A 26850-nucleotide genomic window follows, 5' to 3' on the forward strand; every position below is an offset into this window, starting at 1 on the left:
ATGCCCCCCTTCAAAGAAGGAGGGGTATATTGTTTTGCAGATGTCTGTCAGTCGGTAGGTTGGTCTGTCGGTATGTAGACCAGTCCGTTTCTGGATGATAACTCAAGAGCACTTGGGTCTAGGATAATGAAAGTTGATAGGGAGGTTGATCATGACCAGCAGATAACCCCTAATAATTTTGAGGTCAGTAGGTCAAAGGTCAAGGTCACAGTGACCCGAAACAGTTAAACCATTTTTGGACGATTACTTAAGAAGACTTAGGCCTAGGATCACGAAACTTGATAGGGAGGGTGGTCTTGACCAGCAAATGACCCCTATTGATTTTGAGGTCATTAGATCAAAGGTCAAGGTCACAGTGACCCAGAACAGTGAAACGGTTTCCGGAGGATAACTCAAGAATGCTTGGGCCTAGGATCATGAAAGTTGATAGGAAGGTTTGTCATAACCAGCAGATAACCCTTATTGATTTTGAGGTCAGTAGGTCAAAGGTCAAGGTCACAGTGACCCGAAACAGTTAAACCATTTTCGGACGATTACTTAAGAAGACTTAGGCCTAGGATCACGAAACCTGATAGGGAGGTTGATATGATCAGCAGATGACCCCTATTGATCTTGAGATCAGTTAAGGTCAAGGTCACAGTGACGAGGAACAGTTAAACTGTTTCTGGATGTTAACTCAAGATCGCTGAGACCTAGGATCAGAAAAGTTGATAGGGAGGTTGGTCATGACCAACAGATGACCCCTATTGATTTTGAGGTCAGTAAGCAAAAGGTCAAGGTCACATTGACCCGGAACAGTTGAACCATAATTTAGGACGGTAACTTGAGAACACTTAGGCCTAGAATCACGAAACTTATAGGGAGGTTGATCATGACCAGCAAATGACCCCTATCGATTTTGAGGTCAATAGGTCAAAGGTCAAGGTCACATTGACCCAGAACAGTAGAACTTTTTTGTACAGTGACCAAATAATTTCTGTTCCTTGTGCAATTACTGAATGCATCAAGGGGGCATTTCGTGTTCTACGAGCTCTTGTTTCAACCAGGGTAGACTTGCTGAAATTCCATAAGCAATCATTGTTTAGAAATTGCAAAACATTTGTATGTTTTTGTGACTAAAAATGGGATGTGGTCATAAAACGAGTCAAAGCAGTAGATGTCTTAAATATTTTTATTGAAATTTATGTCGTTCACAGTATAAACGTATACCTAATTTTATGATTGCATGTGCTTAAAGATTAAGATATTTGTAAAATGTAAATGTTTTTTGGGAGTTTTATCAAGTGTAAGTTATATCCAAATCACGACTCGTTTTCAATGAAGAACCCTTCACTTGCTTTTGAAAACTCCTTAAATTTTTTCTCCACATCCCGTTTAATCGTGTCAGTACCGGCCGCTACAGTGCGTAGCTTGGACACATTATCACAGAATGTCTTAATGCCTTGCTGAATTTCTGTCGTGGACAAATCGGCTTTCATTATTTCTTTCTTTAAAGTATCCTCATCTTGAAGAATTATTTTCACATTATGTTCGACTTGAGGGGCGTGTGCTAGCACATTCCGGATATGACGACATGCGTTGGAAAAATGCTCCAACGGTTTTATAACAGTTTCTGGGTCCCCAGCGCATGTGTTGGTGATTTCTTTTGTATCGTAAGTAAGCTCAATAAAGTTCATTGACTTTCTCTCTAATTTGATAACTGCGTCACCTGAAAAGTGTATATCATGACATTAAAATGCCTTATGGAAACGCTAATATAAATTAATGGATCATATACGTGCTAAAAGCATCCTGGGTTCACTTCGCGGCTTATAACAAAGAAAAAACAAGTCAAAAATAATCTAACTAGAATGTTCACGTCAACAATTTGCACTAGTATCTAAGAATGTAAGAGAGAAATTAGAGGCTATAAGCCCGTGACCTTTTTCCAACGAAAAGGCAAAGTGGAAAACAAATACATGTGCAAAAATTTGAAAAACATGGAACGTCCTCCATTCGTCCTTCAGAAACATTTCATTTAAGATGCTTATAAGTTGTTTATTTTGTTTTCCCAGTAACCCCGCCCCCAGTAAAAAGTATATATTACTAGTATACAATACCTGCTCTTTTTCTGAGTATCGTTACACACGTTGCAAGCACAGGTATACCAGCAGTGTCGGCTACAAAATATTCCTTGAAGTTGTGTGTCTCTGTTTCCAGGGATCTAAAGTTGTCAATTACTTCGTTGTACAACTTCCCTAAGTCCTGAATTGAGAATGAACAATTAGTGAAATGTGTAATTTAAAAATTTCAGTCAGTTTTGAAACATTGTAAGGTCTAAATACAGTGCGTCTATTCCCCGAGAAATGAGCTTGTTTGGAAATATTACTTTGTAGCAGAAGCGATTCAGTAATGTTATTAATAATGTAGACGGTTATTTAAAACATTTACATAAATTGTGTATTGGAACGAGAACTGCCTTAAACAGTTGAAACTCGAAAGTCCAAAGAAAAAAAATCTTACATATATTCCGCAATATCGGATACCGCAGTATCGAATATTGTTCCGTAATATGAAATACTTAAGTGATCCTATTTCCCTGTTGTGAGAAATTTAAACGTTTCATTTCTATACGCTCAGTATTATTGCAGTCTCAGCTTTATGGAACGCCGCAGCTGTCTTATGCCGGTACATGTATTGCTGTTTTGTCAGAGTGTGGTGTAAACTTTCCAAAAGAGTGTTTTATTATATCAAAAAATTATGTTATCATGTCAAGGTGTGGCGTTAACTTTTCAAAACAGTGTCACATTTTGTTAAAAAGCTATGTTATTATGTCAGTGTGATGGTAACTTGTCAAAGTTGTATCTTATTATGTCAAAAAGCCATGTTATCGTGTCTACAGAGCGTGTTATTATGTTGAAAAGCTTGTCAATATCAAATGATACTTTAACAATATAACATAGCTTTTTGACATGATAAGACCTAATTTTAACACCATACTTTGACATCGTGACATGCCTAGTTAACATAAAAACGCGCTATTTGGACAAGTTAACATCACACTTTGACAAGATCACATAACTTTTTACCATAATGGCACGCTCGGTAGACTAGATCACATGGCACTTTGGCATGAAAACAGTTTTTTTTAAATATGATTAGACACTGTCTGTACAAGTTAACACCGCACTCTGACATAAAAACATAATCGGAAGGCAAGATCCAAGTAGTATTATGACATAATGAAAACGCTTTTCTACATAATAAGACACTATTTTGACAAGTTAACACCACACTTGGACATGATAACATGACCAGATAACATAATATAACCGAATTTTGACAAGTTAACACCACAATTTAACAAGATAAGAAAGCTTTATAACAATAGTACGCTTGGTAGACAAAATCACATGATACTTTAACAAGATACATTGTAGACAAGACCACGATACTTTAACACATTAACATACCTTTTTGACAAACAGTCAAGAACACACTTTGACATGATTCCATGGCTAGTTTACATAATGATACACTTAGTGCAAGTTAACATCACAGTTTTACATGGTAACATAGCTTTTTTTACATAAGAAGACACTGTTTCGACAAGTAAACACCATACCTTAACATTATAACATAGCTTTCTAACAGAGGACACTGTTCTAACAAGTTAACATCACGCTCTGACATTCAGTACTTGTGTTCCTTCTTTACAGCATGAATCAGAGGAAGAGGAGGGATATCGTAACATTGTTTCAACCCACAACAGCCCCCCCCCCCCCCCCAAAAAAAAAAAAAAAAAAAAAAAAACGGGAAACCTATAACCTTTATGCCGATGCAAAGGCTTTCATTTGATAAAATACATGCATAAACTGAAAACTACATGTATTTCAAATTTACAAGATGTTTAGCAAGTTAGTTGTTTTTGCTTATTCTTACCTTAAACGTTTTGTCAATGGTTGCTATGGGAATAGTCTGTAACTGTACTGTAGATATCATCTCTATAGACGTTTCTGAAACACATGATACATGAGCCCAATAGATATTACTTCCACAGAACTTTAAAACAAACACCATCACTGTTTGATTTATAGACGCTACAGCGACCGGGGGCATTCAATTATTCCTTAGAATGTCATAGTTTCTGTACGATTCTGTGAAAGGAATTCTAAGGGTTATTAAAAACCGACGTAATTTATACAAAGCTTTAACAGAATTGGTAAGAAAGAAAACAAGCAACTTTTTGTTTACCGATACATTTGCACAGTTTGTAAACACGTTATTATTGATGATCTAAACCGTTGTTATCTACTATTTTCTAGGACAGTTCTTTAACCCTAACCCTGCTAAATTTCTATACTCTCAATTTGGACAAAACCAAAAAAAGATACTGCCTGAATGGTGAACAGTGCAGACCATCATCAGCCTGCAAAAGCAGAACCAATTGCCGCCGTTAACAAACCATGTCTTGCAGACATAATAATAATAATAATGATAATGATAATAATAATAATAACTTTATTTTCTGAAGGTTACATACTAAGTGTAAAAATACAGATATTATACAACTTATTTCCAGTATGGCCTTCAACTGATATACATTCACACAATCATACAGTCAATTTATAATTAAACATTTATACAAAAATACACATATCAGAATTACTTAAATTTTCTCGATAAACACATCTCAAAGGACTTCGGACACTAGCATATGCTTCTAGCCTACATTTTGAAGGCAAAATTCCCATTAAGTATTTAAACAATACCCAGATCGTTTCGAGTCAATGATAAACCAATGTGTTAGTTAATTTATTACAGCAGAAACTGATTTGTATCTGTTCCTATCAAGATGTTTTTCTTATTTTATCTGGGCCAGGGTATATTTTCTTGAAAAAATAAAATGTTTAAATTTCCGTGAAAATATAATGTCATCACTTTACGGAAGTTTTAAATATATAAATTCCAGTCGAATAAAGTGAAAATAATAAGATTTTAAGATTGAAATCCTATAAATAAATAAAAAATAGAACGATATTTTTGCAAACAACCTGTACTTGATTTATCTATACACTGTTCGTAATGTAAAGGTATTGAAGCATTACATTTGTGAATAGGTATACATGTATAAGTGACCGGTCAGTTTTATTACAGTGGTTCAGGTAGTTATTTAAGTACATGTACATGCCTGTATAGTTCTGTTATAAGTGATGGCAGATAGTTGTGTGCTGCATAACATTAATACTAAGAAAAGGCAGTCATCTTATCGAGGCCGTAGGGTTGGTTCTTGTTTGGGATAAATAAGTACCAGTGACACAGATAACATTTGAGCCGCGCCATGAGAAAACCAACAGATGGCATATATAAATACGGCTAGACGCGAAAACGAACTAAAATGCCCACCTGGATACATTTTTATTACATGTTTAAGCCAAATGAGCCGTGTCATGAGAAAACCAGCCTGCGAAGACTAGTCGGGATCCATGCTGTTCGCTAACGGTTGGTCTAATTCCGATAGGCTTTGAAAGCGAACAGCATGGATCCTGACCAGAATGCGCAGATGCGCAGGCTAGTCTGGAACCATGCTGGTCGCAAAGCCACGATGTTGGTTTTCTCATGGCACGGCTCATTTGGCTTAAACATGTAATAAAAATGTATCCAGGTCGCCGCATAAAAAATCCACCTGAAACTCGGCTGGACCTTTTAGTTCATTTTCGCGTCTAGCCGTATTTATATATGCCATCTGCATGGAAAGCGACTTGACACATCACTTTCGTGGCATCACACTGAATGTGAAACCGTCACTGATATGACCTGCCATGAAACTACTGTTCTTGACCTATGCATCACAGGCATATCAATGCCAAGCGTTATTTCTGTTGGATAGACTATAGTCAGGATCAGATTAACTGCTTTGCACATATTCCCTCTTTTTTGTGGTGTTTAGGCCTAGTCCGCCGCAAAGAACATTCTTCAATTCAGTTTTCACAGAAGGAAGATAAAATAAAAATAAATATCAACGCACAGAAGAAGATGAAAAAATAAAGAAATGAAAAATATATAAGAAATACAAAAGAATAATAAAAACAAAATGGAAAACAAATTACATCCTCAGTGGCGTACGCGTCGCGAGGTGGAGGGAGGGGGGACATGCAGAAGATTACCTGGTGTGTTGCAAGTATGTTAAAACACATATTTGTCAATCTACTGCAACAAACAACCAGGATAAGCCAATTAAAATTTAACCCAACGAATAATAATGAATTCACAGTATTTGCTTTTTTCACTACTTTACATGTATAACATGCCTATGTGTACCCGTTCAAACATTTGTATAGTATTTGAGTTACAAACAGATGTAAAAATATGTGACTATCAATTTATTAAAAATGAATTTAAAAAGTATTGGTTACTTTACATTTGGGAACACCCTGTAGTTATATTTTTTGTTTAAAAGTACTGTTCCACCCATTGCATCAACACAATAGTCACAGAAAATGTGTATAATTAATATCTACATATGCTGGCCAAATATGGTTTTGATGCGCGGGTGGGAACAATGTTGTATAAAGCAAAACACTTTTTATATCTATATAACAGGGTACGTAATTCTATTTAGAACAAAAATCACTGTTCTATGAAACAAATATTGAAAATTTGACTTTAAGAAATAATCTCAAATATGTATTTTGATGGCATATGTAATTAAATACTTATTTCTTAGTAGTTTATTTTTCACTCTTGGAGTAGGCAAATTCATATAGAAAGTGTCCGAAGTCCTTAAAAAAAGTCTTAAATAAACGTAATGTAACAATATTAAACTATGTTTTAAAAGAATTACCATGCGTCACAAAGATTATACATGACAATTAAGATGTACAAAAAAGAAAGTATGTCCCATAAAATAATAAATAGTTCCAGATTTGAATAATAAGATAATATGAATATTATTATTACTGGGAACGAATTCAGTAACATCAGTTCAACAAAATTTTTGTAATTACAAGTAATTAATTGCTAAAAACTATTGTAACAAGAGAAAATTCTATAAATCATGCTTGAAAGCAGTTATATTAGTTTAATGTAAGAAGGAAGTGAATTCCATATGTGTGCAGCTTTATAGCTAAATGTTTGTTTCAGGTAGTTCGTTTTAGGTTTAACAATAGAAATTTCGGTTGAGCGCAGACTGTAATGATCATTATGAACAAAATGTAGTAAATCTGAAATGTATATAGGACAATCTTCTGTTTTACTTTTGTACACTAATAATGAAATATGGTATTTGCACCTGTTCTCAAAAGACAGAAGTTTTGAATTTCTTAATACTTCATCAAAGTTGCTACACTTTGATTTTGTAATTATTTTCAAGCGCGTCTCTGTGATTTTATCAGTGTCCGATTTGTGACAAAGTCCCCAGACATTGCAACAATATTCCACAGTTGACATAATATATGCATTGTAATACATTAGTTTCATCTCATCTGTTAAGAAAAATGCAATTCTTCTAAGTAGAGCAATTTTTGAGTTTAGTAAGACGAAGCAATTGTACGTACCAAAGTCCCTTTGTGCCACAGGGTTGTGCTGCCTGGCTGACTGAGGGGATTCAGTCACAACAGGAACTGTGTGAGACAAAGTTCCGGATCGGACTCCCACATTTCCGGAATTTAGCAACGGCTTTTGTTCTTCCTGTAAAATATTATTTTAACATTTTTAAACGTCGTTATGTATGCTGCGTCTGAGCCTTCAGACCCTCATGCTTTTTTCAGAGGTTCAGTTCAGTTTTTCATCGGTATTCCGGATATATAAAGGGAAGTCCCAAGCATTTTCCAAAACTGTTGAGCAGTATGAAGCTGAAGGACGACTAATTTGCAATTATCCAATGTCTTTTAAATGTTTTTCCTCCTGTTATATAAATGGTTTTAGGATGGCCTTTTTAAGGCCTAGAAAGTTTTGATAGTGATTCCTTGTCACCAGACGCCAGTTTGTACCAGTTTATCAGGCATGCATTGTCATTTTGTAAACTCGCGTTAGCATTCTTGCGAGGGAACCAGGGCTAGAGATGCCCACGTTCTTGTGTGCTGGTGCAGATGACAAGATGAAAAGACGAGATCTCATCTGCTAGTAATTGTCCCGGCGCCCTACCCGGAACTTACAAACATCAGCCACCATGTAGTACAGACTCCAACACAGTATTTAACATAGAAGAGACGTAATTAGAATAGAATGTTGGACTAAAACACGTTTCTGAAAAATATACGCAGGCCTCTGCGCAAGTCTAACTTTTGTAGTTGAAACTGCGGTTGATTTGCGGTTTAGGAAAAATAAAGAATAACCTTGTGAGAAGTGTTCGGCAATGTAAGACGAAAAACAATGGATTAAAATGTAGCACTTAACACATTGTGTAATTGCTAATGATCGTTATTATTTCCTAGAGTATCTTAATCTTTATTCTATTAACATAATATGTATCACGAACATATCAGTCAGATAACTGAGGCCAGTGGAGGTTCTGGGCATATGGTTGAAATCGTATGTGTTCGACACTTTCCATGTCATATGACGACTCGTTATTTATTCACTAAAAAGCTAAAGCCTTTGTCTCAACATGAGATAAAGTTCAAAGAGGACCATATCAAGACAGTCTGTGCTACAGATGACCAATGACACTCTTAAAATATCTTTGTTTCCCCTGCTGCGACGCTCGGTAGGTAGGTTGAGAAAATAATTTTCATACAATTCTTTTTGTTCTATACATTCAAATCAACAAACATTTTGTCTCTAAAACAGTGTCTGCGCCCTGCATATTAATGCTAACACCACATTTTCAGTCTTAAACTGCTCTGTAATCTAAATTGATGAAAGTAACAACACTAAAAGGATAGATTCCTTCCTTTCCTTTCTTTTCTGAGAATTAAAACCGTTCATATTTTTGCAAGCCTGGGCAATTTTTGAGCGCAGAAACAAACACTATTTTTATTTTAGGCCCAACTGACAAACTAACCATTGGTTTCATTAAAAGAATTTTATGGACCTTTGAATAGACACCACCTGCAAACAAAGGCCACTTCCTGATGATCTCAATTATGACCTTGATATACATGTTTAGGCCTACTGTAAAACTAATGTACAAATGAAATTAGGAGGCTTAATTTTCACCGAGGAGCCTCCGTGGCCGAGTGGTTAAGGTCGCTAACTTTGAATCACTTGCCCTTCACCGATGTGGGTTCGAGCCTCACTCGGGGTGTTGCGGAATTCTTCATGTGAAGAAGCCATCCAGCTTGCTTACCGAAGGTCGGTGGTTCTACCCAGGTGCCCGCTCGTGATAAAATGCACGGAGGGGGCACCTAGAGTCTTCCTCCACCACCAAAGCTGGAAAGTCGCCATATGACCTATAACTGTGTTTGTGCGACGTTAAACCCAACAAAACAAAAACAAAACAAAACAAAAAAATCACCAAAACGTAAACTCACTCACCTCATTTCCGCAGCAATTTCCCATCTTTTTAATTACTAACTAAGATCATGTATCCTGTTTTAACCGTGTTTACATTAAAGATATGGTGAATATCATTAAATATCTTGTAGATAGATAGAACGTACATGTATGTTTATAAAATCACATGAGCACAGGTGACCGATAATTTGCTTTAGTTGATTTCAGGTAGATCTGAATTTTAGTCACATGATATATATCTTTTATTTTATAGAGAAAGAGGAAGTAAATTGCACTGCAAGGGCGTAGCTGTCGCGGACAGACCGGTCAGTCATCCCACGCACATGAACATATCTTTCCGCTTACTCATCTATTTCTATGACATAAAATTAGATATTCTATACTCTGGTAAATGTAACATAATTATGTTTTATCATTTATTCACCTTAAAAAAAATGTTAACACACTTCAACTAAGGGAGGCAATCATACAAAAAGCAATTACCGGTTTACCAAGAATATCCTCCCTTATAATATATAGTTAAGACTCGTTCACACTTTTTGGGCATTTTCCTCTCTATGTGGATACTATTATTATTATTATTATTATTATTATTATTATTGTACCAGATTTATATAGCGCCCTTTTCATGATAAACACGTTCAAAGGCGCTATACGTATAAGCAAACGCAGCCACACAGGGCGCAAAATTCACCCTCTACTAGTACAGACACAGAGCGATCTGACCAGAGGCACAGTGTGAGATAAAGCCCCCATAGATAGAGAAAAGGCTAACTTGCTCTTTGTGAACAGACAGTCTGGTTCTTTAACGTGCCCGGTGCATAGCACTGATACACGCGGTGAATAAAAGCAGACCTGCACTATTGTACTCCAGACATGTAATGTTGTCGACTATCTTACAACAGTGTTTTATCTTTTTTTTTATCTTGAACGTGATACATATGCAATGTAAATCAGAAATGATAAAATGTATGATCTGAAATAGGCATTTGAAAGTTGAAAGCGACCATTTAGAACCCTGTAATACTAGAACTTAAGCATGAAATTATTACCACATGAAAACAGAGTCTGTTGGTAATTATAATAGATATATTAAAAGGGAGATTACGATGAAAAAATCTGTGATTGCGCGAACTTCAAGTTCTAAATACCGTGGCGCAAATGATTGATTGATTGATTGATTGATTGATTGATTGATTAATATGTGGTTACTTTTGCTGTAATAAAATTACTAAAAGTTTTCGCTGCTGACACCACTGCTCACCACATTTGATTTAAGTTTTAACTGAAGCAATCACAATTATAGTTCGACCACGAAATGAAGTCTGTATAAACATTTTAAATTGTATGGATAGCCAAAATCTTGAAATTCAGCAGCATATTACCAAAAATATTACCAAAATTAGATATGAATCCATTACAACAGGAAAAAGTGAGAATAAAATCCGTGTATGCATGCAGTTTTAACCCAAGATCTGTCAAAAATAAGACAATTTCTCTATTCAAATGATTTTAATTTGGTAGCACTCAGAGACTTGGCTCGCAACTACCCTTGATAAAACGTGTATTGGCGAACATGTACCGAATTCAATTAAAAATGCAGCAGTCGTGGATGGGGATGTGAGTCTCATACATAAATCTGCATTTACTCTTCGTGTTGTTGCATCTAGTCGTGACAAAGATTTTAAACAATTTGAATACATGGATTGTAATTTGAGTATCAATGGATTTTCTGGATATACAGACCACCAACAAAAAAAAGACTAGTGTGTTTCTAAAGGAAGAATGGCCTACTTTCCTGGGCAGGTATGCTACAGTTAGTAGACATCATCATTGTTGGAGACATGAATTTCCATCTCGATATTCCGTCAGACCGAGATGCTGTCAGATTTAAAAGTGTACTTCAGTCATGTGGTATACCTCAACATGTGAATAGACCAACCATGCCTGCGGTCATACATTAGCTGTTGTAATTACCAGGAACGGCAGCAAAATAAGATCAAGTGTCGAGGTCATCGATCCAGGTCTTTATGACAATACTGGTAGTATGTCACAAGACCACTATGCAATTCACTTCGACGCCTTTGCCGCAAAACCAGCTCCGATGAGGAAGCCAATTTCTTTTCGGAAATTACGCTCTATTTATGTAAATTCTTTCAAACACATCTCAGCGTCCCTTGCACTAAATACGTTCCAAAAGGCACAGACGTGGATCAGCTGGTGAAAGCATATTCAAATGGATTATCCTTACTGATAGATAAACATGCTCCCTTACGCACAAAAACTATCGTTCTTCGACCTAGCTGTCCGTGGTTTACAGAAGAACTTCATGAAGCTAAACACTTCAAACGCAAGCATGAGCGGAAATTGCAAAAATCTAAACTATCAATCGACCAAACAGCACACTTACCAAGTTGCAACATGTCCAGAACAAGGCAGCTCGCGTCATCACTAAGATGCCACCGGTTCAAAGGGAGCTCCATTGGTTGCCAGTGAAATACAGGATGAAGTACAAGGTTTTGACCCACACCTTTAAGGCTTTACACAATCCGTCCCCTGCCTAGACAAGGGATATGACAGAGATGTATAAACCAGCCAGAAACATAAAATCACAAGACACGCTGTCACTGGTTATGCCAAAAACTAAAACCATGATGTATGGCAATCGCAGCTTCTCGATCACTGCTCCAAAGCTTTTGAACTCCCTTCCCGTCAAGATCAGGGAAGCTTACACGCTAGCTGCTTTCAAAAACCTGCTAAAACCCACTTCTTTGTACAAAATTTCGTTAACTAACTGATACATATTTTTTCATAAAACAACGGAGAAGAGTATTTTATCATAGCGTCATATAAATACTTTTAAATATGTATGTCTTTTTGTACATTCATGATTTTTGTTAATGCGGAATGCATTTTTGTTTGTGTTGAATGCGTATTTGTTTGTATTTCTTGCAATTTATCCTGTAAAGCACTTCTGAATGTGTACATGTGCATGAAAAGAGTGCCATATAAATATGGTATAATAATAATGTAATAATAATATAATAGACATATATTAGCATATTGTTATATAACTGTAGTGTCTATTATCACAAAAAAGATTAACTTATGAACACAAGATGTCGGTGTTTTGTCCGGTCGGAGCATTGTCCTATTATTATAGTTATTTGTTTTGGAAAATATGTGTTCAACACGTTGTAACTTTTTACATATTTTTTTATATCTTTATTCCTTTCTTGTTGGCATCATTGTCGTAATTGGACGAAGCTTGCAATTTGATTAATATTTGCAAGAGAACTGGGAACACCCTGCCTGCGTGTTTTTTTTTCCAAAATGAGTAACACAAACGCCTTTTCTTCATTTACATCATTGTGAGTCTACATTGTCAGATACTGCTACTGTTACTGCTGCTGCTGTTACTGCTAATCTGCTGTTATTGATACTGCTACTACTATACTGCTACTGCTGTTACTGATACTGCTACTATTATACTGCTACTGCTGTTACTGCTGCTGCTGCTGTTATTGATACTGCTACTACTATACTGCCACTGCTGTTACTGCTGCTGTTGCTGTTATTGATACTGATACTATTATACTGCCACTGCTGTTACTGCTGCTGCTGCTGTTATTGATACTGCTACTACTATACTGCCACTGCTGTTACTGCTGCTGCTGCTGTTATTGATACTGCTACTACTATACTGCCACTGCTGTTACTGCTGCTGCTGCTGTTATTGATACTGCTACTACTATACTGCCACTGCTGTTACTGCTGCTGCTGCTGTTATTGATACTGCTACTACTATACTGCTACTGCTGTTACTGCTGCTACTGCTGTTATTGATACTGCTTAGTCTCAGCTAATGCGCTACTACTAATTATAATAGTTAGATTTAAAAACCATTAATGCAATGTGATGAGCACATCCGTTGTGATTTTTTCCAGTCCAGCGCAAACATGATATTTTAACTGGTTTCTGACGTAACATAAAAAATGTTAATATTTTCAAAGCTCCACTGATGAAAAAAAAATCATGATTTGTACGCATCTGCCGCAACCATCCTCGTAAAAAACAGCTGTATTAAATTTTCTTTGTGACGCTTCCCTTTCTCTTAAATGATTTAATTTCCTAAGGTTAGGATGACTCAAAACAACAACGTAAACTTACATTACGTAACGTTGTCATTCATACGATGTTTATGTTAAAATAATTATCAAAACGACATCTTTTTAATAGTCGTTCCCATAAATTACGTGGGGTGCTTGTTTCATTGTCGTCACGTTAATGTGTAAGATTTACTGATATAAACTACTGAATATCTAATTTCTTTGTAAAACGTCTCATTTCACGAAACAATACAAGAAAACGTATTTACAAGTGCATTTCATATTGTTTCATTTGAATTAAAGACCCTTTACGCGTTGTGACTGTTGATTATATGGAAACCATGAAATGTTTGACATTTTTATCATTATTGTTTGTATGCAGCGCTTTACTGTCTGTTGCAAATGGAAAAAGACGTAGAAGACAGCAATCCAACAGTATGCTTCTAAATTATGAGAAAGGTAAGACCTGACCTATGTTTTATTACGATAGTTTTTGATTGTCTTAAACTGTCTTACACGAGTACAGGAACTGTAAATGCATGTCGCGTCGTGTATTTAATTCAGATCGGTAAAACTGGGGGCTCTTAGGCGATTTTTCAGTCTAAAATGATTGTGGACACTCTTCCGGGCTTTACTTCAAATACTAAATTTTTAATTTGTACAACTAAGGTAGGTACATACGAGCCCTGATTTCTCTTGCCACAGACGAAGTCCGAATAAAGCATTTTAACGTGTTTACAATAACGTTTGTTAATTTCTGTTTTTGGCATTGAATAAATAACGTTCATTTACAAATTTATCTAGAAGGTAGAGATTTTATTTGTTTCAATATAAGATGGAAATATCTTTCACGAGTCAACTCCGGATGCAAATTTATTTTCACGAGTGAGAGATATTTTGATCTTACATGTAGATATATTTCACTAATATTTCGATTTTTCACTGAAAAACATGTAATAATATATATATATTCTCACATCTTATCTAAAATGCATGTTTAGTTCATTTATACTCGCAATTTAATCCGTATATTACAATTGCACTAATTAATTATTTTCTGCATACTTAAACCTGCCATCCTGCATTTTGACGCGTTGTGCCTGTAACAAATACATCAACTACGTAAATTTTATTTGTTTGCACTCGATGTACTAGCGGATTTTTTGCTTATTTATATAAAGAAACCTTGTACGACAAAAACTCTGAAAATGGAGACTGGACAAGAATTTCAAACAGAATACTAAGATTTTGGAATGAAGAATAATTAAACACCCATTACTTTGGCTTCTGAAAAGTGAATTTCCTGCTTTTTAGGCAAAACATCATGGGAGACACGCGGATTAAATCAAATTCAAAGGGCTGCATCACGGGTACCAAACCAAAGGCTAGCAAAGAATATCATCTTATTTATTGGAGATGGAATGGGTATTTCTACAGTGACAGCAGCGAGAATTCTTGGAGGGCAGAAATTGAACATGCCTGGAGAAGAAAATATGCTGAAATTCGAGCAGTTTGACGATGTTGCTTTGTCAAAGGTATGTCTTGTTTTAATTCCCATTGAAAAACTGTTCACGATTGAAAATATGGAACTTGATCAAACTATTTAAACCCTTTAGACAGTGATTTTTGCTTCTCTATTCTTCACTAAACACTGCATGTCATAAAATGGTTCTTTTTAGAGTAGGTCTACATGTTAAATACCATTAGACTTATTCATAGTTTTACATACAGTAAACGCTGAATAGTAATTAGGATCATTTTAAGTTAATGAATACCATAACAGTTTCAAATCAACTAGGACTTAAGCAACTCAAAAACAGTTAAGTCTTCCTTGAGGTGTTTTCATAAATGGTATAGCATATGTATGTCATAGCACGCAGTGATACGACTTGCCAGAAGATGTGCTATTTCTTAAAGCTTTAAGTTTCAGTATTTCAATGATTATCTATAAATATATGTCCCCATATATAGACGTACACTCTTGATATAGCTATCTACCTATATTTGCCTCTATATTGAGACATATATTCTCGATATGGCTATCTACCTACCTACTTTTGCCTCTATATTCAGACCTTCATTCTGGATATGGCTATCTAATTACCTCTATTTGCCTCTATATTCAGACCTACATTCTGGATATGGCTATCTAATAACCTACATTTGCCTCTACATTCAGACCTACATTCAGACCTACATTCTGGATATGGCTATCTAATTAAATATATTTGCCTCTATATTCAGACCTACATTCTGGATATGGCTATCTAATTACTTCTATTTGCCTCTATATTCCGACCTACATTCTGGATATGGCTATCTAATAACCTCTATTTGCCTCTATATTCAGCCTTACATTCTGGATATGGCTGTCTATCTACCTACATTTACCTCTATATTCAGACCTACATTCTGGATATGGCTATCTAATTACCTATACTTGCCTCTATATTCAGACCTACATTCTGGATATGGCTATCTATCTACCTCTATTACTAGTACCTATCTATTACTATTACTAATTACCTCTATTTGCCTCTATATTCAGACCTACATTCTGGATATGACTATCTAATTACCTATATTTGCCTCTATATTCAGACCTACATTATGGATATGGCTGTCTATCTACCTATATTACTAGTACCTATCTATTACTATTACTAATTACCTATATTTGCCTCTATATTCAGACCTACATTCAGACCTACATTCTGGATATGGCTATCTAATTACCTATATTTGCCTCTATATTCAGACCTATATTCTGGATATGGTTGTCTATCTACCTATATTACTAGTAATTTGTCTCTATATTCAGACCTACATTCTGGATATGGCTATCTAATTACATATATTTGTCTCTATATTCAGACCTTCATTCTTGATATGGCTATCTAATTACCTAAATTTGCCTCTATATTTCAGACCTACATTCTGGATATGGCTATCTAATTAATTATATTTGCCTCTATATTCAGACCTACATTCTGGATATGGATATCTAATTACCTCTATTTGCCTCTATATTCCGACCTACATTCTGGATATGGATATCTAATTACTTCTAGTTGCCTCTATATTCAGACCTACATTCTGAATATGGCTATCTAATTACCTCTATTTGCCTCTATATTCAGACCTACATTCAAGATATGGCTATCTAATTACCTAAATTGGCCTCTATATTCAGACCTTCATTCTGGATATGGCTGTCTAATTACCTACATTTGCCTCTATATTCAGACCTACATTCTTGATATGGCTATCTAATTACTTCTATTTGCCTCTATATTCCGACCTACATTCTGGATATGGCTATCTAATTACCTATACTTGCCTCTATATTCAGACCTACATTCTGGATATGGCTATCCAATAACCTACATTTGCCTCTACATTCAGACCTACATTCTGGATATGGCTATCTAATTAAATATATTTGCCTCTATATTCAGACCTACATTCTGGATATGGATATCTAATTACTTCTATTTGCCTCTATATTCCGACCTACATTCTGGATATGGCTATCTAATTACCTCTATTTGCCTCTATATTCAGCCTTACATTCTGGATATGGCTGTCTATCTACCTACATTTACCTCTATATTCAGACCTACATTCTGGATATGGCTATCTAATTACCTATACTTGCCTCTATATTCAGACCTACATTCTGGATATGGCTATCTATCTACCTCTATTACTAGAACCTATCTATTACTATTACTAATTACCTATATTTGCCTCTATATTCAGACCTAAATTCTGGATATGACTATCTAATTACCTATATTTGCCTCTATATTAAGACCTACATTATGGATATGGCTGTCTATCTACCTATATTACTAGTACCTATCTATTACTATTACTAATTACCTATATTTGCCTCTATATTCAGACCTACATTCAGACCTACATTCTGGATATGACTATCTAATTACCTATATTTGCCTCTATATTCAGACCTATATTCTGGATATGGCTGTCTATCTACCTATATTACTAGTAATTTGTCTCTATATTCAGACCTACATTCTGGATATGGCTATCTAATTACATATATTTGTCTCTATATTCAGACCTTCATTCTTGATATGGCTATCTAATTACCTAAATTTGCCTCTATATTTCAGACCTACATTCTGGATATGGCTATCTAATTAATTATATTTGCCTCTATATTCAGACCTACATTCTGGATATGGATATCTAATTACCTCTATTTGCTTCTATATTCCGACCTACATTCTGGATATGGATATCTAATTACTTCTAGTTGCCTCTATATTCAGACCTACATTCTGAATATGGCTATCTAATTACCTCTATTTGCCTCTATATTCAGGCCTACATTCAAGATATTGCTATCTAATTACCTAAATTGGCCTCTATATTCAGACCTTCATTCTGGATATGGCTGTCTAATTACCTACATTTGCCTCTATATTCAGACCTACATTCTTGATATGGCCATCTAATTACTTCTATTTGCCTCTATATTCCGACCTACATTCTGGATATGGCTATCTATCTACCTCTATTACTAGTACCTATCTATTACTTTTACTAATTACCTATATTTGCCTCTATATTCAGACCTACATTCTGGATATGGCTATCTAATTACCTATATTTGCCTCTATATTCAGATCTACAATCTGAGTATGGCTGTCTATCTACCTACATTGTCCTCTATATTCAGACCTTTATTCTTGTTATGGTTATCTTATTACCTCTATTTGTCTCTATATTCAGACCTACTTTCTTGATATGGCTATCTAATTAACTATACTAAAGTATTTGCCTCTATATTCAGACCTGCATTCTGGATATGGCTGTCTATCTACGTACATTTGCCTCTATATTCAGACCTACATTCTGGATATGGCTATCTAATTACCTATACTTGCCTCTATATTCAGACCTACATTCTGGATATGGCTATCTATCTACCTCTATTACTAGTACCTATCTATTACTATTACTAATTACCTATATTTGCCTCTATATTCAGACCTACATTCTGGATATGGCTATCTAATTACCTATATTTGCCTCTATATTCAGACCTACATTCTGGATATGGCTGTCTATCTACCTATATTACTAGTACCTATCTATTACTATTACTAATTACCTATATTTGCCTCTATATTCAGACCTACATTCAGACCTACATTCTGGATATGGCTATCTAATAACCTATATTTGCCTTTATATTCAGACCTATATTCTGGATATAGCTGTCTATCTACCTATATTACTAGTAATTTGTCTCTATATTCAGACCTACATTCTGGATATGGCTATCTAATTACCTATATTTGTCTCTATATTCAGACCTTCATTCTTGATATGGCTATCTAATTACCAAAATTTGCCTCTATATTCAGACCTACATTCTGGATATGGCTATCTAGTTACCTCTATTTGCCTCTATATTCAGACCTACATTCTGGATATGGCTGCGTAATTACCTACATTTGCCTCTATATACAGACCTACATTCTAGATATGGTTATCCAGCTATGTACATTTGCCTCTATATTCAGACCTACATCCTTGATATGGCTATCTAATTACCTATATTTGCCTCTATATTCAGACCTATATTCTGGATATGGCTATCTAATTTCCTCTCTTTGCCTCTATATTCAGACCTACATTTTGGATATGGCTGTCTATCTACCTACATTTGCCTCTATATACAGACCTACATTCTTGATATGCCTATCTAATTACCTACATTTGTCTCTATATTCAGACCTACATTCTGGATATGGTTATCTAATTACCTCTATTTGCCTCTATATTCAGACCTACATTCTGTATATGTCTATCTAATTACCTCTATTTGCCTCTATATTCAGACCTACATTCTGGATATGCTGTCTATCTACCTACATTTGCCTCTATATTCAGACCTACATTCTGGATATGGCTATCTAATTACCTGTATTTGACTCTATATTCAGACCTTCATTCTTGATATGGCTATCTTATTACCTATATTTGCCTCTATATTCAGACCTACATTCTTGATCGCATGACAGCTGACTCGGCCGCTTCAGCGACAGCTCTTCTATGTGGTGTGAAAACAAATTATTTGGTGATTGGTATGGATGGCGAAGCTGTATACAAGAACTGTACTGAAACAGAAAGGAAGAGTCAGAAGTTAGATTCTGTTCTAGAATGGGCACAAGCTGCAGGTTACACTTATATATTACTTCAACTATTACATCAAACACGTTACCATGTTTCAATATTATCATAATAATTTAATGACAGCATTGATAACGAAGAGTGAATAGACATAAATAGAATAAACTCTATCATGTAAAAACTGACCAGACTAGACAAAAAGTTATTGACCAGGTCGATGCAAAAGTTAAATATCTGATATGTGTTATATGTGAGCAAGTGGCGTAATTGCTAAATATGTGCTGTAACATTTAGGACACTACTCATCTGTTACAACTGCAGGCAAATTGCCACTAGAATTAATTTTTATTAGACGCACTGTTCCTTAAAATGATCTTTTGCAGAACATTTTGGTAAGTTAAAATATGTTTATTTCAGGAAAGAGGACAGGGATAGTAACAACTGCACGAATTACGCACGCCACCCCTGCTGCGGCTTATGCGAAGACACCAAGTCGGAACTGGGAGGGAGATTCAGCAATGTCAAAAAGTGACGCCCCGTGCAAAGATATTGCTAGGCAACTGGTCGAAGACAATAAGGACATAAATGTATGTATAACCCTTACCCTGCTAAATTTCTATAATGAACTTGTCCATCTTTCAGTTTGGACAGTACCATTAACTGTTAAAAGGGGTGCTTACCAAAACGATACTGACTGAATGGCGAACAGTGCAGATCATGATCAGACTGCATGAATATGCAGGCTGATCATGATCTACACTGTTCACAAAAGCAGAATCAATCGTGTCCATCAAGAGAAGGGATAACTAATTATTTGAAATATGGAAATCAAGAAAATCTAAGCTATGGGAGAAAATATTCAATATTAAAACTGACTCATATTGGCAAAGGATGGAAACCAATACTGAAATATACGTTAAAATAAAGATATGCATGAACGTTAAAACAAAAAGATAAAACATGCTCGCGTCAACAATGAGGATATACATATATAACGTTATCATGCGACAGGCATTTTTGTCTAGAATAAAGTACAGTATATAAAACGCACAAGTTTTTTTTAAAATGTCAAGTAAAACTATTAATTATTCTATTGGCATAAACTTGTGTACACGTTTTTCGCCAAAATCATCATTTCATTTCGCTCTTAAATACAATTTGAAGTTTCATTTTTTTTTTTTTTGTTTTGCTTTTTTTGTGTGTGTATTTTAAGACAAATGTCTGTATACAATGAAACTTAAGACTGCTTCTTCATTTGAATACACTATTTCACGTTTACCTCTTATTGTGTGTCGTACTTTTAACAGCCACCTTATGGCAAACTATAAAATCATAATATTGTAAAATGAAACATTGATGGTCGTTCGCATTTCTACCAGATTTACTTTTAATTTAAGGTGCTGCTTGGAGGAGGACGACAGTTTTTCATACCAAATTATGTCATAGACCCAGAGATAAAGAGAGTTGACGGAGATCAAAGGCAGGACGGCAGAAATTTAATAACTGTAAGCCAACTCAGGAAACATTTGACTAGATAAATGCTAAATATTAGTCGTCAATACTCAGTTTTAAGTTAAAAACCGGAAGTGATGGAATAACGTTATTTATCCGTACAACATGTAATAAAGCCCGGATCGGTCATACGGAAGCGTTGATAAAATTTCAAATAAATGCAGTCCTTTATGTTAAGTTAAAAGCGGCTATCTATTATCCATTACTAACTTTGTAATGGTTGATGATTTGTTGACTAGTGAAGGAATCTAAAATATTTCTCAAAATCAATTTAATCAAAATTGAAATCTGCTTATCTCAGAATATGAGCGAACGAACCTTATTTGATGAATGATAATAACCTCCATTGTAGACATTTTTCTGTATGCAAAATAAAATTGATTTTCCCAAACACGTCTATTATAAAAATTGACTGGTGCCCATATTTTTTCAAATAAGTCTGGAAAAAAATCAAGCACGACGTGAGCCCGTTTTATAAAGGTTCAGAATGTCATGATATATCTATGTTTGCATTATGGTTTATCAAATTCTATGTTGTAAAAGAACTGATCTGAACATGCAAAACTACCTTCATTAAAACAAAAATCCATATTTTCTTAAAACGTTTTTATTTCAGTCTTGTACAGTTTTGAAATTCTTGAGACTTTTATGCAGTCAAAATAAGGCTTATACCTTATAATTAATAACTTAGGTCTGCCTCATCCCATTTTGGACCTCAACTTTATGCGGATGTGAAGTAATAGAATGGGATCAAAGAACATAAGAGGTGTTCCTGTGAATTAAAAAAAGTCACCTTCCATAAATGAAAGGATTTTTGCAACAATCGTCGGGTTTTCCCGTGCGTCTGAATTTTATCATTTCTACGGAAATGTGCTGTTGTTTATTTCATCTTGGAATGGACGTCACGTCATTTTACAATGTAAATCTATAGAGAAAATCACAAAATCTTGATTTTACATTTATAAAATGGGAAAAAGCATCACTAGAGATATTAACCGTCTGGTATTAACGATGCCATTTTGACAATTTTACAAACAGTCTAAATTATCAGAGGACCAAAATTAGGTGAGACGGACTTTAGTTCCTAGTGTACATTTAGTACAGAGGAATGAGGAATCCAAATAAATAGTTTATTTTTGTAGAGAGACAGAGAGAAACGAACCATTGAAAATGCCGTACATTGGCTAGTAATGGTCCTAATTCGCCACCATTGCTAATCTTAAAGAAAACACATATTTCATGTACTCATAAACATTTTTTGAAGCTTAAAACCAAAAAAAAATGTATTTTGTGTTTATTTGCAAATTTTCATGTATTAATCTCTTGTTTACAAAATGTTTTAGGAATGGATAGGTGATAAAGCACAACGTGGTGTTAATCATAATTATGTTTGGAATAGAGATCAATTCCTGGCGGTAGATGGAAATAACACAGACTTCCTGCTAGGTAGGAAAACGCTATTTCAAATCGCGTGATAGTATTTCCCTGCCACATGTATATTATGACTGTGATTCCTAAGACCTTTTGTTTCTTCAGTAACGACCTTTCTTAGTTTTATTACGATTGTTAACATTTTAATGGCAGATGAAAACACATTGTGCCCCTATGAACCTTTTAAGGCAAGAGCGCCGGGACCTTGGTAGGGCGGCTTTTTAAACAGGCATAGCTGATATTTTGAGCAACACCCTGACATGGATACCTATCTCCTTTTGAAACAAAAAAGAATTAAATTATATATTGTCTTACCAGATACCAGAAGTCCTCTGTTGCAACATACATCAAACGTAGATAACTTGTTTGTACTTGGGCGGTGGGGGAGGGAGACGTATACAGGAGAAAGATACTGTAACTTGTATTGAAAAAATATGAATTACAAAGAAAGATATGCAATGAAGTAACCTTGTTTGAAATTTTAATTAAATGTTCTTAGCTTACTTTAACAGGTTTGTTTGATCCAAGCCATATGGATTATGATATGGACAGATTAGAACATGGACCATACAGTGAACCATCATTATCAGAAATGGTAGGAAAAGCCATAGACGTTCTTCGAAAGGGCAAAGATGGATTTTTTCTCCTTGTTGAAGGTATCATGATATATACGAGTATTTAAACACGGACTACTTCAACTTAAGTGAACATTTCTTAAAGTTAATAGTTATAATACACTGAAAGAGTTATGAAGTCCAACATACAGATAGCGTCATCAAAGTCAATGTTGTAATATTCGATAGACTTTGTAACTTTATGTATATTAATTCTGTTGCAGCTTATATGTATGTCGTTGAAACTTTAATTTGTTTTACTAATACAATGAATTAGTAACAAACCTAATTAATTAGCAACATATGAAATTAATTAGCAACAGACGGCATTGATGTTTAATTATTGTGAAGCTGTCGGAAAGTATATCATGTCACGTGTCTACAGCGTGATATTCCAGTGAGGCAGCACTTTAAACTTGGACGCTGTACTCACTGCTATAAGTAGAAACAGAAAGTGGTCGGTGACATAAAATATATTTTGTCTGTTAGATAAAAGGAGTCTTCAAAACAAAAAGTTCAGCATAATGAGGCATTTGAAATAATAAATATACGTTTTTATTACATTGGAAAATAAGGAGACATTTTTAACAAACAGTTCATACAGGATCAAAGTTTGCGTTTTGATACTTTTAAATTATGAAATTTTAACGCCATGAGGCTTTTTCTTACCATTTATTTTAGGAGCAAAGATTGACCATGGGCATCATGCGAACAGACCAGAGAAAGCGCTATATGATGTTTTAGCGATGGACAAAGCAGTAGATGTTGCAATCAGCAAGACAGATTTTCAAGACACACTCATAATGGTTACAGCAGATCACTCTCATGCATTTGATATTGCGGGTTATCCAAGCAGAGGCTCAAATATTCTAGGTAACCAAATTATACGCACGTGAGCGAAATGCTGATAAAAGAAATTTGCATTGTCATTTTTATAATGGTTTGAAATGTTGTAAGTTAAGAAACAGCATCAAATCAAACTGTAGGTATAGCTATCTAGACCAGAATATCAATAAAAGAAAATTGTCTTGTTCAATTGAGGAGATCTAGCAAAATAGCATAGATAATGTAACCACTTTAAAGTGCTTTGATGTTTTTGCCAAAACCGTACACAATTTGAGACATTAATATATATACTGCAAAATGGCATTTTAAACCTTAATTCAGTGTGACTCAAATTACTCATGACTATGTTGCAATGTAGCTCAATGACAGCTGGTCACTTAATTGTAAAATGCATTTTAAAAAATATTTTGATGAAATCGAAATTTTATGTCAGTTTTGTTATTCGATAACAATGTTGCAAGCAAAACTTCAAGATTAAAGAAGGCATTATTATCTAGAAATGTTAAGCCTGATCACTGTAATCTAAAGAGTCCTAGTATGCACAGAAAAAAGGTATGATATATTCAAACTACTTAGGACAATACCTTCATTGTTAGGTTTAGTGAAGACCCCTGCAGGACCAGTTGTGGCCGAAGATGAGATGCCATACACAATTCTGCAGTACAGTAACGGACCAGGTTATTCTTTACCTAGACGAAACCTTTTCAATATAGATATGTGTGAGTATAGTTTAACTGAACACTTATCGAACTATCTTTTTGTTATTGTGTTTTACAGTCTGTAGTTAAAGTTACGTTTTTGTTTTTGCACATAAACTGAAAGCCGATAAATCAGTCTACATTGGTTGATCAATTAACGTACATTCCAACGGGTATGGACACCTTCTTTAGTATATAGCTTGTGAACCTTTTTAACTAATGTATATGAAATGTTTGTGTCTATCTAATGCTTTTTAGAGAAACAATTCAGGTGGATAATGTAAATCAACATGAAGTCGTTAGTTTAAGTGCCGATGACTTTTATAAGTATACAAAAGTTCAACTGATTTTTTCAATTTCATTGAGCTCACTTTTTCTTTTGAACAATTCTTCCAGCTAACGGGGCTAAACAATTTCCATCGGGTATACCTTTATCAACTGAAACCCATGGTGCAGAGGATGTTTCCGTCTACGCAAGGGGACCAATGTCCCATCTAGTGCAGGGAGTCCAGGAACAAACATATTTTGCCTATGTGATGGCTTATGCAGCATGTATAGGACCTTATGCGACCGGCAAAAACAATAAAGATTGTCGAAGTGGGCACAAACTGTAGGAATATAACTGTAAACTTCCCCACATTTTTGCTGTGATACAGATACGTTATATCAGACACAAACCATCATTTCCAAAATGAGTGCTACCTTTTTTGATGAGTTTAATGTATTTACAAAAAATGTCTTTCCAGTTACGAGTACAATACTAGTATAAGCCCTGTTCACGAAATACCCAAGGAGAAAACACATCAGGAAAAGGGCCGATATTTTCTGTCGCATTAATAATGTCTAAATAAATCACCCCGAGCTAAAATCAAGTTTTAAACTTCCAAGCAAATTTCCAAGTTATGGAGGTTTCATTGTAATTTACATAGAGCAGTTCCGAAATATATGTGGCTTAATCTAGTATTTGTAGGCTATAACTGGCGGAAGTTGGTGTTTATTATGTGGATGTACACCTGTTTGAAAGACCTTTGACAAAGCTCAGTGTGTTGTTCAGTACTCCATTCAAGCAATGCCAAACAATGTCAATTCTTTGCATAAAAATTATTTCTTTTAAAAGGAAAAGTTACTTACGTGTATTTAAGACTTAGTTTGAAATGTAAACCACAGGACGAATATAGTGCTTTATTATTTGCGTAAAGAGAACGTTGCCCTATTATTTGCCTGTTCTGCTCTGCAATGTGATGTTTAGTTTAAACAATTTTGTTTTGATAGAAAATAAACTAAGATATTTGTATTTATTAATTGTTTCTATAGTTTCACCATTATATTTAAAAAGATTGTAATAACTTTTGGACCACGACCCAAAAATTTCCAATTTCAATTTTTGACAGTGTTAATTACATATATTCTGACTTTTCATTTAGTAGGATAGTGACATCAGTATATAATAGTACTGATAACTTACAATACAACCCACTATCATTAAGGCTTTGTTACACCTCAAAATGGTAGCAGCGCATTTTGGTAGCCACTACCAAAATTCGGCCGTGTTTTGGTAGCGACAAAGTGCGTTGCATGGGTAAGTATGATATGTTGAAGATCATGGAATGGAACGTATTTTGTTATTTTTTTCTACATCAGGGACTGTGCTCATTTTAACATTACGCACAAAAGAGAGAGATAAAAGGAGGGAATGTCTCCTATATAAACAGTGGGGGATGGGGTTCAGAGCTCCCCTCCCGAGATATAGTTTTCGTATAAAAACAACCAAAATGTAAACTTAGTCGAGTAATGGAAGTCTTATTACAAAATATGCCACTGAACCTCAACTTTAAAACAGATGTAACAATTTAGGCGCATACATTTTTGCATTCAGCCCGACGGCAGTCCTACACCTCGGGTGTAAGAACAGTGTTTCCAGCACCAGGTGAAAATACTAGAACGTAATGTCCGGTATACAAAAATATGAGTGTCTGATATTTACTCGACCAACCTCGGTAACTCTCGGTGAATAAATTCGGAATTAAATTTACT

At 35.0% G+C, this 26850-nt stretch overlaps 2 protein-coding genes across 2 annotated transcripts; one reads left to right on the forward strand and one right to left on the reverse strand.

Moving 5' to 3' along the window:
- Positions 1 to 1155: 1155 nt before the first annotated feature.
- Positions 1156 to 9678, reverse strand: LOC123534641 (uncharacterized). The gene is made up of 5 exons (XM_045316972.2): positions 9457 to 9678; positions 7536 to 7668; positions 3922 to 3995; positions 2100 to 2244; positions 1156 to 1708 (listed from the first exon to the last, which is right to left on the reverse strand). Exons 1-5 carry the CDS (start codon positions 9478 to 9480, stop codon positions 1302 to 1304), a joined length of 783 nt encoding a protein of 260 aa, XP_045172907.2. The 5' UTR covers positions 9481 to 9678; the 3' UTR covers positions 1156 to 1301.
- Positions 9679 to 13750: 4072 nt separating this feature from the next.
- Positions 13751 to 26110, forward strand: LOC123534532 (alkaline phosphatase-like). Its single transcript, XM_045316819.2, has 10 exons — positions 13751 to 14003; positions 14859 to 15079; positions 19582 to 19762; positions 20133 to 20302; positions 21113 to 21220; positions 22571 to 22673; positions 23171 to 23314; positions 23954 to 24145; positions 24715 to 24837; positions 25213 to 26110. Exons 1-10 carry the CDS (start codon positions 13877 to 13879, stop codon positions 25428 to 25430), a joined length of 1587 nt encoding a protein of 528 aa, XP_045172754.2. The 5' UTR covers positions 13751 to 13876; the 3' UTR covers positions 25431 to 26110.
- Positions 26111 to 26850: the final 740 nt, after the last annotated feature.

This window comes from Mercenaria mercenaria, chromosome 12 (genome assembly GCF_021730395.1).
Source record: "Mercenaria mercenaria strain notata chromosome 12, MADL_Memer_1, whole genome shotgun sequence".
Lineage (NCBI taxonomy): Eukaryota > Metazoa > Mollusca > Bivalvia > Venerida > Veneridae > Mercenaria > Mercenaria mercenaria.